Genomic DNA, 16,886 nt, shown 5'->3' with positions numbered 1-16,886 from the left:
AGGAGGTTGTGTGGTCCTGGTGCAATTCTTCCCAATAAAGCCACTCCAATTACTTTGATGTTTGCACTGGTGCTGGAGCTGCAGCTCCCACAGTAAGCACCACCTGTGCATGGGAGGCTCTGCAGGATTGCTCTGACTGGGTTCAGGAGATGAAAAACCTGCAGAGCTGCAGCCTTGGACCACCCATTCCAATGGTCTGGCCACCAGGACACTGGGGAAATGGGACATCAGCTCCAGGCAGGTCTGTTCTCTTCCTTATGATACTCTAAAGTCATGACAACAAAGTTTAAATAGCAATTATCCCCTTCATGTTGCACAGAGAAAGGGGTGATAACAGAATTCCTGGATAGAAGTTTAAGTCATGGAGTGTTTGTCTATGATTTTCCAGTGCTGTGCAATGATTACAGCTCCCAGTGAGTCCTAAAAAAAAACTTCAACAGATGCAAATAAATTGTCTGATTAAGGCCATGTGGCCTATAATCATCATCACTTTCCTGCCCTGGCAAAAGGAGAGAGAAATAAAATAGTTATAGACATGATAGAAAGCACAACAGAAAAAAATCTTTCCTTTTATGTGATGTGATTACTTACAGAGAGATTGACTAGACTGAAAACAAAAGTTGGGGAGGACTTTCCTATCATCATTTTCAGAAGTTTAATTCTCAGGAATTAATTTACTTCATGCTCTTCCTTGTGTAATAGCTACCTACACTAACTGAAGTATCTACCTGACTCCATGAGATATCAGAGTAACTTATAGTATCTGTAAAATAAAGATCACTCAGGCAATCCTGCATTGCCTAGGATATGTTCTGTTATCAGTGATATTTTCCGAGTTGGTTTATGTTTGGTTACTGAAGTCATATGTAGGCACCTCAGAAAGCAGGTTGGCTTTGACAGCTACTTTAGCTTCCATGACTTTCCAAGTGCACAGGCATTCCATTTGAAATCTTGTTTTCCTAAGTTTGAAAGAAAACCTTTCACCTCAGTACCTGAATACAGATTTACATTATTTAAATGTTCTGACTCCTGCTTTCTACATATCTAGGTCTTTATTTATGACTATGTTTAGTTAAAATCCATTTTTAACTTTGCCAGCTAAAAACTGTCTCATTTATAGAATTTCAGCTCAGTATAATTTATTTTTCATCTCATATTTCAGGCTGATAATTACTTATTTGCATGTGTCCTTTATCCTACTTCAGCCCATAAAAGAATCTCAGTGATGGCACTCACACCTTGTCTGTGCCATTCATAGCTGAACCATGCCTGGGAGAGGAGAGATGCATCAGGAGAAAGCAAGCTGCACTCAAGAGCACTGAATAGATACACATACAGACGCATAAAATGTGTCTTATTGTATGATCACTCTGATAGTCTGTTGTGTACAGACTTTGGGGATTTTTATAACATGCTATTAAGTATTAAATAGGCTCAAAAAAATCTGTTGCTAGTTGTGAGCAGCAGTCCTTTGAATGGACCAGTAAGTTGATACCAACAGCAACAGATGTCAGGGGCACATATGGTCTCCTACTGCACCAGATTTTATTAGCTCACAAACACTTGCAAGGGGGCATGGTGGTAAAACCTCCTTTCCCTGTGCCCTCCCCCTCCTCCTCTCATAAATCTGGTCATTTTGTTTGTTACTTATTGTAAGTTCTGTCTCAAGGTACAAGAACAACTGGAATAGTCTGTTACATAAAGCAGAAAGGTTCATTGAAACAAAAACAAAAAAGTATTTTATTGCCCAGCATTTGTTTCCTGAAAGAACAAAAGGCAGCTGCATGGTAATTTAAGTTAAAGCTATCTTTTGAGTTAAAATCCCCAAACATTCAAAAGTGAATACACATTCAATTGTTCTTTTAAACAATAAGTATGGAGCATTTTTTTATTGTTAAGACTCCAAGAAAGTTACAACTAAATCACAATTGTTTTGAAAAAAAACATCTATAATGCAAAAGTTGACCAACCACCAGTGATAGACTTCTTTCCTAATTTCTTTATCACATTCCTACAGTATTACATACAGGTGTCTAAGAATATAAAACACTCTTTTGCACAGCAATATTACAGCCATCAGTCTTTATTTTAAAAATAGAGTTGTTTCCATGTGGTGTGATATAACACCTTAGGATGCCTCTGCCTGGGCTATATCTAAGTCTTTATAGATTATGTGTTATCTATATTGGAAGTAGAATTAATAATGTGATTGGGATGCAAAACTGTCCACAGGAACAACTGACATTGCAGTCATGGTGTGGTGCTGACTGGGAAAAAGCAATGAGTTGGCTCTTTTACTCATACAAAAGGGATATAAACTGAAATTCAACAGAAGGTGGCAGTTTGGTTCCTCTTGTAGTGCAGGTGCATGAATTGGCACTTTCATCTAAGCCACATCTAAAGGAAATCTTTGGCTCATAATGGATATGCCAAATTATTAAATTTGACAGTAGACTTAAAATATTTGTAACAACTAACTCCCTCCCAGGCATGTGTAAAAGGCCACCACATTCTAGCACCAGCCTGATTTTGCCATGCCAGCATTACAGAACCAAGGAGGCGGCTCTGTTCCCATGCAGGGGACACTGTGCTCAAAGGCTCTGGGGCTGAAGGCTCTCCCTGGTGTGCACAGGAGCGGGGGGTGCTGTCCTCCACGTGTGTGCATGGTGTGGGCAGCACGCCCTGCCCTGGTGTGGGGTGGAGCTGGGTGAAGTGTGACAGTGATGCTGAATGAAGAGTGGTGACCTTCCTGCTTACCTCCTGTGCTACTTGCTGCTGCCTGACTTCCCGCTTTGAAAGGCTCTGCTTCCTTTCACAGATGGGTGAAAAACATGAAGTTAACAATACCAAGAGACTGAAAAATTATTAGGCAGAAATACTTCAATGACTTCATGGTTCAAGTGAAAGAAAAGAGAAGCAAGTTTGCTAAAACTCACTTGGGGAGATGAGCTGCAGCTTGTTAGCTAAACCCCAGGCAGACAAAACAGCCCAGCTTGCCTGTGCTCACTGAGGGGCAGTATCAGAGAAGCTATTGTTGACTTGTTGCAGCTTGCAAGGACCATGCAGAATTCCAATTGGCTGTAATTGGATTTGCCAGGGGGGCTGCAAGAATAGACATATGCTTGGTGTGTGTGCATGAACATGAAGGAAAGTATCAGGCCACAGCACTGGCCATTTGTTACAATTCCTCTGTTGTCCAGCCACAATGAGTAAACACAGAGGTCATGACCAAGGATGATTCACTTCAGTTTGTGAAGAATTGCTGAAAATTTTACAAATTACCTGCCTTTAATGTCCACTGCATGCAGATGACAGTTTCATTTACTGATCTGTAGATAGTCGTATTGCATTGCAGTTTCTGGAGCTCATAACTAATTCTTAGAAAGAGATCTGTCACAGAGAAAGGACCAGAAGCAAGACTTATGTAATAAGCCTTAACCTTCATTTTCAAAATGCATCTGAATTAATAAACTGGTATATTTAAAACCTAATGAAAACCCTTATTCAGTTTGAAAAAATACCAATTATAATGAGTTAATCAATTTCCTTCCAACAAATGGTGTTTGAAAGAAGTTTTATGATTGTTAGAGAAAATTTATTTTGAAGACACCTGCAACTCATACTTTGCAGCCTCTTTAGGTGTATATTTCTCATTCACAACATGCGGTTTGTTTTATTTTAGATAGTACTTTTGTTTTCTTTTAAAAAAAACCATTTCTCTTCATTTGAAGAATGTGCATATTGCTTTGTTCTTAACCATAGAACATTTCTCAGACCATTCCAGATCACTTGATTTCTTGTCAAGTTTACCTGGTGATTTGATTTGTTTGAATATTTACTTGGTCAAAAGAAGGGCACAGTGAGCTCTCATCTACTCCAGTTGCCAAACGAGCTTCTGGAGCCATGTGCTGTGCACACCTTACCAGATGACTGGGACAGCTTTTTGCCTTAGGACTGCTGAATTTAATTATCACTAGACTTCTTCCACGGACAACTAACACAAAGCAGGAGGAATTTCATACTTCCTCCAAGACAGAAAATGATTTTCAGTGTCTGTTGATAGTAGCTGTTTGCATTACATACTAACCAATAACATTCAAGTTCATTTAAGAAGGAAGATAATATTTACTCCCAACCCTAAATTTTGGAATACTGTGCAAACACTCTCCTATATAAAAGCATTCCTATAAACAGCTTTATTCCGAATAATATACATTAATGTTTTCTATTTTCAAAATATGTTATTTTATTACCTGGTTTAATGCTTTGAAAACTTGGTGCATGGCACCAAGTGAAAGACTAACCCTGACTGTAGATTTAGACCTGGAAACCCCTATTGGACAATCGCATCCCTCTGATAGGATGAAGTGTTCCCTATAGCTTCTTCATTTATTGTTTCAGTGAATTTTCACTCTCCCCAGAATATGGATTTGGAATGACAAGAGATCATAAGACACATTAGATTCTAGTTAGATTCCAGGAAATTCTAAAATTCCCTTTTAAAACAGTACAGCTCCATGGAACAGAAAAGCAATCAACACCATTATTTGTCACCTTCCCTAGGTTTTCCTGTGGAGTCATGAGGGTTTGCATACAGCTTTACAGTGATGCTGCTAGTGAAGGTTGCTTGTTGGATGCACTAGTTTGATGAATCTACCAGTTAAGTCTCAGTCTGCAGTTGCAAATACTGGAGTGGGTTGTAAACTGAGAAATCAGCTGGACCCTGGAAAACTCTCTGCTGCCCAGGACAGATCCATAACATGGGAATCTATGTGGAACTGTTGGCTTTTTCTTCTGAGTTCGTATCTGTTCAGGAGTTTGACTTTCACTCCTTCTGGACAGTGTACACAAACATGGTCTGTAATCCAACTTTCAGGGTAGCAGTTACACTTTTCTGGATTAGGGGCATCTCAAAGAGCAAGTAGTTCTTGGGTCTTTTGCTAATAAATGGGAATGCAACCAAGTCAAGTAACGGCTCTTTTTCCTTGAGCCAACCTGTTCCTTTGACTGGAAAAAGTAACAATGGAATTTTGTTATTTTTGTTTATGTTGCAGGTGCAGGCTCTAACTCTGGCATTTCAGCCATTTTCCCAAGCACCTCTGGCACAAGCACTTTCTCACCTTACCAGCATGCTCACAAAGGTAAGAATGCACTCACAGGGTCAATTTAGCAGCTCTTTGTTTTGAAAGGGGAATCAACAAAGTGCAACCAAACTGAAAATATCTGTTGCTATTTTCATTATCACTATTTCCAGATTTCTAGAACTGCTATTAGAAATAATACAGAATTCATTTTTGTTTCTCAGTTAATCAACAATACTGTTTGTCAGTTGAACGTAAAAAGGATTTGAGCTGTACCCAGTGATGCCAGCAATAAATTTAGCTCATTATTTGTAGCTTTACAGAAATGGCACTATGCCTCAGCAAAGCTTAGCTTAGAATGGTGAAAATAACTTCATGCACAAATATGGTCAGTCTCTCATTGAAGTAACATAAACAGTTCTCCAGCACAATCATTTGGCTTTTAAAATTTTTGAACCTGAGAAAACAAAATGGGAAAGGTACAGTTAATAAGGTACTGACAATGCTGTTCTTCTTGGTATTGTCTGAAAACATGACTGTTAGGACCACATTTTCAGAGAAATTAAAGGCTTTCACGCCTTTTAGCACATCTATAATTTTCTGCATCCTTTCACACCTTTTCAGTTCTAGCCTTTCGCATCCAAGTTGTCTTTCTGAATATCTTTTCATCTAGCTTATTTTAAATTCACATTTTAGCCATGCTGTTTTTAAAGTTTCTGTTAGAAAAACATCCATTTTTATACATGTACATTGTGTCCTCCTTTTAACTTAGAGCTTTTGACGCAGCCACAGTTATCAACAGTCATTTTAGCTCTTTTTTCCTTTGTATATTTTACTGGTTTTTATCTTGTCAAGGATGATTCCAAGAATGCAGTGCTAAAAAAGCTTCTACTCTTGTTTAGCTACAGCTTCCCATATTAAAATAAAATTTCCTACATCATTGTATCTGATAAATCGTACCATCAAATATTCTTAATGACTACTACTAACTGGTTTTTGCACATTTATGCAAATACCAAAATTTTGAGAAATTTTCAATTAACTTGCTTGAGATACAGCACTAAGTTTTACAATGCTTAACAAGTAATCAAGACTCAGATCAACTAAAAAATTATGCAAACTGTGTGTAGAGCAAACTACAAATTGTTAACTAATCTCTGATCCTAAGACTTGCTTCTTCATTTATGTATTTTATTTTTTTATTCCAGCAGATCTTTCAGGACAAGGACATCTGGCTACAGCTCTTATAATTGCTATGTCTACTATCTTCATAATGGCTATTGCCATTGTCCTCATCATCATGTTTTACATTGTAAAAACAAAGCCATCTGCTCAAGGTAATTGTTCAGTAGGTAAAATTTTAGTCACAAATGGTATTTTTAGGAAGGTTCTGAGAATAATTAGTATTATATTTGTATATTCTAGCCTGTTGCAAGAGCCATTCAGTAAAAAATGTCGAAGCTCAGGCTAACACACAAGAAGAGAAGAAAGAAGTGCAAGGTACAAATTGGTTTAGTTTTGCTTTTTCTATCCAAGACAACACTGGGCTTAAATATTCCTAATACTTTTCTCTTAATTACAGTTTCTCCTTTGGAGTATATAAAACCATCGTCAGTTTACTGAAGAATTGTCTATATTTTCTGTGCTTCCAGAATGTCACTAAATCCTTTGATAGCAATTAAAAATATAGCAGGGAGATTTATTTTGTCAGTGGGATTGCCAGCAGAGCTAGCTCCTGACACAAAGCACTGGTTTGGAAACTTATTGCCAATTTAAACTTCTCTAATTGTTGTTCTGCAGATAATGTTGTGATATTCTCTGAGAAAGAAGAGTTTGAAAAACTTACAGCAACTCCAGCTAAGGCTGTCAAAAGGTGGGTAAAAGATAAATATATTGCCAGTTTCGCTGAAATGGGGGAGACACATGGTCATCATTCTTCCTGGTACAGTGGAACACATAAACAAATTTGATGGGTATGTTGGCAAGTTGCTACAGCAGGGCAAAGACCAGATGCCTTAGTAGGATTTTCCCCGTCTGGTTTCTAAGAGATGATAACAGACATTGTGAAGAGACACCTGTGTCCTTCCCATTCCCTCTGTGACCAATTCATCAGCTCTTTGGCCTCCATCTCCTCTTTTGAGAGGTTAATTTCTGGGACCTGAGTGCAGCTCTCACTCACATGGCCTTACTGAGATTCCCCTTCCCTTCCAGGCAGGAAGATAAAAATAGCTGCTACAGGCTTTAAGGAAACCATGTCCCTAGCACCATCTGCATGGCATGGTGTGGTAGTTTTTGTCATCTTGTCTCTGCCCAGCAGCCAAACCTGCCTGAGTAACATGATTAAGATGGGTTTAATGCTGTCTTCAGTTGGAAAATCCCTCTGTGAAAGGATTCTTGCAAGCTGCCTGTGACTGTGGGGCTTGGTGGGCGTTGCACGTACACACTGGGCTGGTGAAGGCCATTGCAGTCCCAGGATTTCAGGGGAAAGGCATTTTAAAAATGGGAAAACACTTCTATTTCATTACTCTCAGGAAGCAAAAAGAGGATGACTGGAGTCAGCCCATGAAAGACTAAGATAACCATATCCTTCATTTTACAGTGAAAATGATGCATCTTCTGAGAATGAACGACTTTTAAGCCGGAGCATGGATAGTGATGAAGAAGCTGCAGTTGACAAACAAGGGACTCCAGAGAGATGCTTGTTATCCTTAGTGCATTTGGCCAGAGATAAATCTTCTACAAGCAATAAATCAACTGGGGTAAGGATACCTTGAGATTTAAAAATTGAGAGCCTTTTTCTACTTTTTTTAAAGAAAAGAATATATAAACTATCAACCCCCCAAAATGCATAGTAGGATAGGTCAGATTGATTTACAAGAGCTTCTCCAGACAAATTTGTTATAGAATCTCCTTTGCATAATGACATATATGCATACGTATAGTGTTCAAGGATAGAAATAAAATTTCCTACAAGGCTAATTAATTTGCTTTTTTGAGTGCAATATTACACCTATATAACAGCAATCCCCTGTCATAACTAATGCTAAGACAGTAAAATGATGAAGCAGGCTGGATTTGGCTGACAGCAGAATATCTGAGTACCTTGACCCAGCTGCATTGGTACTTCCATGGCACAGACTTATCAATGCTTGGTTTCCATGTGGAATTTTGAAAACACAGACATGGTTTGAAGGTGATTCCTGTGCTCTGAAGGACACTGTAATCCACTGTTTTGCTGTGGAAGGCCTTTGCTTCTTCCTGTTGAGCCTGTACTGCTCAGGGCTTTTCATCTCACTTGGAGCATTTTAAGGCACAATTAAGCCCACACCTCACCCACACAACCTTTCAGTTTGTGTTAACATCAAAATACCCTTAGAAAGAAGGTGTCTGCTCTGATTTTTTAGTATTTCTAATTTATTTTTAAATGGCTATAGCTATGTCCAAATCACATTATTAATATCAAGCATCAGATATAGTTTAAGAAAAAATAGGTTTGAAAATGCATCTTTTCATGTTTGCATGTTTTAAATTGTTGGGAGAATCAGCTCAAAATTCCTAAAACACACCACTTTTCAATTGAGATCAGACACACAAAATCTCAACAAAAATGAAATGGTTTTGTAGTTGTAGATATTTATGATCATCTGAAAATAACTTACTGTTCCAATGCTCACACTTAAAAGTTCAGGTTATTGAGGTCTCTCTAAATATCCAACTTTATGATACTTCTGTAAGCACTGGCTTGAAATAGGATAATACACCTTGAGTAGTCATGAAATCAGAACACTTCATAAGAAGCAGGTTACCTTCAAAAGACCCTATTTCATAGATACATTCTCCAGAGTCATTTGGATAGATAGCTCATAAGTGCACCTAAAGCATGGACTACTTCTTCCAGATTTGTTCTAACACATCCTCATGGACTAAAGACTGATGACAAGGCTGAAGACAGACTTTTCAGTGAAAGAGCAGATTGCATCAAGATTCTCCACTCCATACCTAAGATGTCACAACTAAGCCAGTTGCCAGAAGTTAGAAAAGCAGTAATTTTCTTCAGATTGGGAATTAAGTAGAGTTACTAGCACAGGAAAGAGTACTCAGAGGAGTTAGACAGGGATAAAGAAAATTAGAGGCTTGCTGTTAACCAAGTCTTCTTTTTCCTAGTTATAAAAAAAAAAAAACATTTGCAATGTGCAGCCACACAGAGGATCATCAAGCTAAACATTTCCTGTTTGCTTTCAGCTTAAGGTTTAAAACCCCCCCATCTTCTGGCTCTGGTAAAAAGAGTGCTTTGCATAATTCTTCAAGGAATTACTTAATCTGCTTCTTTACCCTAAAAGTGGAGGGAGAATGAAAATAAGCACCCGATAGTTTTCTTAGAAGGAGTTCTAATAAACCCCATTAAAAGAAAATTTCCTGGTTTCAAGGTTCTGAAACAGGTAGTCTAAGCCTACAATATCAACACGACCGTCTAAGTGAAGAAGTGGACAGCGCTCAGTGCTGACATCGCGTTGCCCCGTGGTACAACGCACACGCACCGCGCCCGCCAGACGTGCTCCTGGTGAAGCAGCCACTCTGCTCTCCAGCTGCTAGCCCATTAATCCACGTCATTGATGCACCTTGCCCTTTACTGCCCAAATAAAGTGAGGGAAATCTTTCCAAAAAACTAAGTACTGAAAGCAAAGCTTTTATTCAAGCCTTGTTTGCAGTGAAAAGTGACAGATTTGTGGAGATAATGCTAGAGTCCTGTCAAAAAGACAGCTTTTCAGAAAGCTCAGTCCTAATGAGAGCTGGCACACGGAAGAAAATTTCAGTCCCTGAGAGCTCATGACATTTTGACATTTGTTTTCACTCCACATTGAATCTAAAGCCAAAACTTGAGAATATTTTGCTAAATGAAACTATATAGAAGTGTCCATTTTTAGCTTGAAAAATGTCAGGTTTTCAGCCTTGTTTCTTGCTTGTCAAAAATGACTAGATCCCCCTGGACCTCCAATTTTTCCTCTCCCAAACTTTGCTTTTTTTTCTTAACCTATCTGAAAAATATTCCAGTTAATTAGTAATGCACTAAGCCTGTCTACAGTCCTCTTAGATTATTGGAAGAAGGTAATTTCAGTCTGAATTTAATACTTTGTATTCAGTCCTGACCTGGCTTACCTGGACATTCACATGTTCATCATTGCATATTTGGTACTGGATTTGCCCTCATTCTCAGGACCTGGAGCAGAAAAGTACTTGCTCTCAAAAAAAGTCTAGAAGTTGAAATGAAAGATCTCTAGGAGTGGCAAGTGGAATCAGAAATATGTTTAAGCTTTGTGGAATAATTGCTGTGTCATTTCTTTGAGTCTTTGAAAGGGACCCTTGAGGACACTGTGTGATAACCTCATGAAATGGAGAGGTCCCACAGACTTTCCACTGCTATCTGCTAATTTTTTGATCTTGTAACTGAAAAATTAATGAAATAAATCTCTTCTCATTTAGATTCAAAGTCGAAGGAAAAAGATACTTGACGTTTATGCTAACGTATGTGATGTTGCAGAAGGTGAGTATACAGTTTGAGCCTGTGTTAAAATATGAACTCAAATCACAAGCATTTGCTATAAAGTAAGAAACACCTCTGGCTATCTATGGAAAATAGTCCCAAACCCAAGAAGACACTCTGGAGGCAGATTTGTATTCACTTGCCAGGACCCCTGTGGTGCCCTGACCATAGAGCTGTCCAGGCTCTGCTTGGGCTGGAGCAGACCACAGCTTCTCTCCAGGCACGTGCATGGCCTTCCTTCCTGTGGGGAGCAGGAAGAGTTGTGGGGGGCTGTGTTGGGACACACAAGCAGATCAAGATGCAGAGAAGCAGTTTTGCATTCCCCATCTAGAGGAAACTTGTTGGTCTTATTTCTTTAGCTAACAGATTAAAAAAAAGTTCCAAATATGAAGGTGTGATTTGGGGAGAGTAAGAATTGAGGGTAAGGCATAAGTCTCAACCTACTCTGCTTCTCTAAATTCTGTCGCACAGCTCACAACAAAATACGGAGTTTCCAGGCTGTGTTTTGACCCTTTTTAGCACTTGACTACATGAACTGTTTTAGCAGGAGACACAAATTGAGTTCCCTGCAGAAGAGGAGATGTGACTGAATTTACTTCCTAAAACGTCTTTACAACTTCCCACACACACACTTTGTGTGCACATTTATGAGTATGCTGTAATTCAGGGAGCTTTGTCTACCATCAAATTATTGCTGATGAGTAAGAAGCAGAAAAACTACAGAAGCAGTCTGGTCTGGGGAAAATGCTGTAGCTGGTTCTCTCCTCTGTTTTTTGAACATGAATACATAGAAAATATGTCCAGGAGAAAGAGCCTTTTCCCCACAGGATGAATGTTAAATCCTCCCTAGAGATTCACGATAGTAATGACAGTTAAGCCCTTGCAGGGACTCTATGCTTGCATCTGGCATCATTACTTCATCTCACTTCTCACTTTCCTACAAGGGCAACTTTCAATTACAGATATGTTTCAGCAGCTGCTGGTGACAGTCTCAGGGAAGGGTCAAAGCTGTCTCTGGAGCTCAAACACTGAGCCTGACATGCAGAAGTATATTAATGGGCCTGCTCACTAGGGACATAGTTGCAATATACTTTTTCTAACAGCTAGTAAGTTGTTGAAAAAAGGGCAGAGCCATGGGAATTCATACAACCCATCTATTACTTCTTTTCCAGGCAACTTTCTACCCTTATTATGATATCCTACTGTCATTATGAAGAATTAATTTGGTAATATGCAGTAGTAACTCTGGACCTGGACATATATCATGAACTATCACTTAAAGATTTTAGCTGTATTCATTACTAACAGTGTAATCTGTTGTACTTTAATAAATGTCAAGACTTGTACCCAGAGCCACCTGACAATCCCCTCTATCCCTTTGCAGGTCTGAGCCCTACAGAGCTGCCTTTTGACTGCCTGGAGAAGACCAGCCGAATGCTCAGCTCGACCTACAACACAGAGAAAGCCATAGTGAAAACGTGGCGTCACCTCGCCGAGAGCTTTGGGCTGAAGCGGGATGAGATTGGCGGCATGACAGACGGCATGCAGCTGTTCGACCGCATCAGCACGGCAGGCTACAGCATCCCAGAACTGCTCACCAAACTGGTGCAAATCGAGCGATTGGATGCTGTTGAATCCTTGTGTGCAGACATTCTGGAGTGGGCACAAGCAATGCCAGCTCCTGAACCAGCAGGGACATCCTGACATGCCTGCCTGGGGCCTGCACCTCCACATCAGAAGTGTGATTCCAGTTAGCACTGCATCAAAGACTTTGGACTAAAGACCATTGATGCTTCTTCTACATAATTGCTCACAATAGCCAATGGGAAGCTTTTCTCTTTGACTTCTAAGAGTGAAGTAACACATCTACCAAAATGAGAGCAGAAATTTCCCAAGAAGGTTGGCATGAAACATGTCATTAAACAAAATGATAATGTTAAAAAGTTATGGATAATAAGCAGAGACACAAACATCCATTTTGCAGTCTGTGTATGAGTAGAAGGGCAAATAACCTTTCTGATATCCTTCCTGCCTGGCCTTCAGGAAAGGCATTGAATATCTCTCTGGAAATATTTGTGTCTCTTAGGGCTTCATTCAATGGTTCAATGGTTTAACAGTTACAGCCAGAAGCAGTACCACAGCTACAGTATCAATAAATACACATTAGGCACATACATTTCCATCTGCTCCAGCCAGTTTCATTTTCTATACTTATTATGGGTTTGTTGAATCTAGAGTATTGCATTATGTGCATAGGTGTATATGCACAGTGCTCAGATTGACTATGGTACATGGAAAAACAGTCCCCATAACTACAGATTGAAGTGCTTCAAAACAATCTACATAATGCAAGTAAATGCACTCTTGGTCCATTCTGACATTTCAGAAATTATAAATTCCAACTGCTGACTTGCTGAGGACAAGCTAGTTAGCAACTGGGCAGTAAAAATGGACAGTTACTCCTTGCAACTGGAGAGCAAAATCTTCTTTTCTTTACTGTTAAGAAAAAAGCAAAACCAAAAGCAGATTGTCCACTACCATTAAAAATATACTTTTCCAGTAGTGACATCTATATATCAAATTATACTTCAACCAGAGGAATTCCAGACAACAGTGGTGCACATGTGACACAAAGAGCAAAAAGAGTAGATTTCTTTAAAGACCCTTGAAATGTGGAGAAAAAAGTGTTTTTAATGCTATACTCTTGTAACCCTAGATCATGAGCACAGAATCCACCAGCAACATTAATAACTCTTCTGGAAGGTAATGCATTTTGTGAGTTTGTGAAGTACAAGAATTGACCTAATTTGGTATTCTTTTAACTAATCTGATTTTCACAGTTAAAATTTATCTAAAATTCATTCAGACTACAGGTCAGCGTCTGTTACCAAACCCATTTGCCTAATTTATAGCCAAAATAATGATGACGGATTTCACCAAGTGCAATCACTAAATTAAGAGATGTGTCAATTACAAAGCAGTACTTCTTAAATTCCAAAATGCACAACTGAACAAAATGCTATAAAAATATTTGCTATTACTCAGAATTTAACAACCAGTATTCCATCACTTAGTAACTAGATCTTATCTATGATAGTATCATAATTGTGCAAAACATTTATCATCACCCTTTAACATCTATATTTAGTATCATTTCAGCACGTGATTTGTATATTAGGGGAAGTAAATACTGCAACATAAAACCTATCCCTCTCATTATTTTTTTCCACCCTTTCTTTTGCAACATAAGACACTCTTAATTAATCTGCATATGCCAAATTTCATAAGATTTCAACTCTTCTTTCAGTGATGCAGCAAGCTGCATTTATTTGAATTTTAATTACCTAATGGATGTGGAATTTAGGTGTGAAATTCTTGCTGTCTTGAAATGAATGACAAATACATACAGATTTCATCAACAGGCTTCAATAAGATTTCTAGATCTGCTTACAGCTCAGCAATCTTCAACATGATTTTCAAGACCATGAATTTGCAGGTTTTACTATTGCTACTAGAATTAAAAAAAAAAAAATAAAAAAAAAAGGGAAAGGAAAGAAAGAACAAAGCATCAAGATTCAATTTTTCTTATGCCAGTGTGTAACTACAGTATTATTCAGTGGACTGCCTCCTATGTTTTATATGCCATTTAAAACAACACATCACATAGTTGTTAAAAAGAAGACAAAGAAGATACAGGAATCTTCATATTTTAATGTTTATTGGGCCATGAAAAGTTAGAGTTTTGAAACTGATGGTGCCAATGCAAACACAGACTATTTAACATTATTTTATTTGGTATACAGTATTTTATTGATATACAAGGGACGTACAGGACTGAAAAAAGAATCCTGTAGGTCTTGCCAAAGTTACTTTCTAATAACTTTGTTTAATGCTGTAAATATAACTTATTATATTGTAAAATATGAACATAAAATATACTAATAAAAGAAAGAGGTCAAACACAGTTGTATTAGCAATTTCTTTGATTAAATAGCACATTGCCTTATAAATCTGTAATTAAATAGGTTAGCCAAGGGTTGGCAGGCACATTCCTGTGGTATGGCAGTGTCTTGATAACATATATGGAGCAATTTTAGCATTCTTGTAGGATACTGCTTCTCTGCATCACTCAGGAAACTTGAAGCAGAAACCATTTTGTCAAGAGAATTTGAATTCAGTATTTCATCTTGAAGGTAAAGTAAAAATGCCAAGCCCCTTGCAATTCCTCAGAGAACCTGTAAGTTTTTTTCTGTATACTGAGAACTCTACAGACTGTGAGACTAGTGAGTAATGTCACAGTAACAGTACTCTCATTAGCATGTCTTCATTCTGCATTTCTAAATTAGCAGTACTTAACAACATTTCCAGAAATCTTAACTGGATGCTTTCACTTCATGACAGGATAATTGTGTTCATGCAGTCGTAGGCTGCACAGGTGGGACCACCAGAAGAACCGCAAGCTTCTGTAAAAAAAAACAGAGCACCAAGTTGGATTTCCCCCAGACTGAGCTACTTACTTCCCTATAAGACTTTCCTCACCTAATCCCAGCTTCCTAGCCTGACCAATGGTGTCCCAGTTTTTTCCTTAGAGAAGCTTGCTGGGCTTTGCAGACTTTCTCTGATTTCAGGTTGCAATCAGGGACTGCCCTCTACATAGTGTTCCATATCTGATGGTCCCAGACTGATGACATAAATAAAAAGAAGAGAGTAATCTGGGTTGAAAAGGGTAGGTGCCAGCTTTGCAGTATAAATCAACAACAGCTGAATGCCTTTGTATGTTATTATTTGGGATAATTAATAATATTCACATTATTCATGAACAAAGAATAATGTGCATAAATGCCCAGCAGTATGGATTGGATTATGAGCTGAAAAGGCATGCCAGTTCCATTTCTCCCTGTCAAACTCTAAGCTTCAGACAGTTCAGCAGTCCTGCTTTTTATTAGGGAATATGTAATTAAGAGAAATATTCTTACAGTTGCAGGTGAAAATCATTACCCAGAGGTACAATGATTCCTATATGCAGCTATATGCAGAAGTCACTCTTCTGCAAGCAAGCTCTATACTTGTCTTGATAATAAAAAGAAAATTGAGCCCATGCCCTCATTATATATGGGAGAGGCTTCCTAGTGCACATTTCACTAAATATATTCATATAAACAGGGCAAGAATGGACTGTCTCAGGCTATATCTAGTTCTAGATGCATAATATTGCATATATATTCTATCACCACATCCAAATAAGCACTTTTGATTATTTATTGTGATATGATTTATAAAGCATAGCACCTGTTTCCTCAGGCATTAATTTATCACTATAAACTACTCTTGGAGTGAGAAAAATGTTGATTCCATTTTGCCGCTGTTCTGTGAAACTAGACTGTATGAATACTTAGGCAAGAATGGTAAGAAGCCTTTCTATGCACTGCTGCAGAAGGCATCAGTGATTAGCTGTTACACAGGGCATGCACAGGCATCTCATTTTTCCATCTGCTTTATTTTAAAAGTTTTTTTGTTTTAATAATTGAGGCTGCTATAATAACAGGCTTGTATAAGGATTCAAGTTAGTATAGCAAGACAATTCAGGAATTATTTTTCAACCTAATCAACCACATAGAAGTAAACAAAAAATCAGGAGGAGGCAGTGCTGAAGACTGATTAGCAGAAAGACAACTGAATCAGGAAGGAAACAGCGTTCATCATCTGCTTATGAAATCCAGCCTTGGTGTGCAGGACTGCTGTGAAAAAAATCCCCCTCACACTTCAGCAAGGAGGAGGACAAATCAAGCAGACATCCAACTGCTACTTTGTGGCTTCAAAGGATCATGAACTGAGAAATTATGTTTAATTGCATTTCTTATATAAATAACTCTTGAATGCACACACTAGAATATTGCTTCTTCTGAAGCAAAAAACCAGTCTGGCAACACTAGTTATCTCCAACCTTCTTCAAAAGCCTAATACTTTTCCAAAAAGCCGATGTGTGGGTGGGATATTATGCTCCTGTTTGAAACTCTACTGTATGATACTTTTTTTTCCCCTGAGGCTGGATAGATTATTTTTACTGTACTAAGGATAGACATAATTAACTGTACTAAGGATTCCATTTTATGAACCTGAAGATGATCTTAAAGTAAACTTATTAGTAGGAGTGTTTTTTGTGCTGACCTTTTGACTGTTGTTAGCACTATCCCAGCCACTGAATTTGTAGCCCCAGCTTGGGTACATCTATCAGAGCAATTACTTACCATTAAGCTGCAGTG

General features: G+C 38.3%; 1 protein-coding gene across 2 annotated transcripts in view; it reads left to right on the top strand.

The window, feature by feature from the left end:
- EDAR (ectodysplasin A receptor) overlaps positions 1 to 14,583 on the top strand; it is a 73,590-nt gene extending 59,007 nt beyond the window's left edge. The window contains exons 6-12 of one of the 2 annotated variants that reach the window (XM_072933191.1): positions 5,055 to 5,141; positions 6,293 to 6,418; positions 6,507 to 6,581; positions 6,882 to 6,954; positions 7,681 to 7,840; positions 10,563 to 10,623; positions 12,008 to 14,583. In XM_072933191.1, coding sequence (XP_072789292.1) covers positions 5,055 to 5,141; positions 6,293 to 6,418; positions 6,507 to 6,581; positions 6,882 to 6,954; positions 7,681 to 7,840; positions 10,563 to 10,623; positions 12,008 to 12,327 — 902 coding nt within the window. In that variant the 3' untranslated portion in view covers positions 12,328 to 14,583. Of the gene's footprint in view, positions 1 to 5,054; positions 5,142 to 6,289; positions 6,419 to 6,506; positions 6,582 to 6,881; positions 6,955 to 7,680; positions 7,841 to 10,562; positions 10,624 to 12,007 lie in introns of both variants that reach the window. The other variant, XM_072933185.1, reaches the window with a different exon arrangement.
- Positions 14,584 to 16,886: the final 2,303 nt, after the last annotated feature.

Source organism: Taeniopygia guttata, chromosome 1 (genome assembly GCF_048771995.1).
Source record: "Taeniopygia guttata chromosome 1, bTaeGut7.mat, whole genome shotgun sequence".
Taxonomy (NCBI): Eukaryota; Metazoa; Chordata; class Aves; order Passeriformes; family Estrildidae; genus Taeniopygia; species Taeniopygia guttata.
This window is presented reverse-complemented; position numbering and strand designations above follow the sequence as displayed.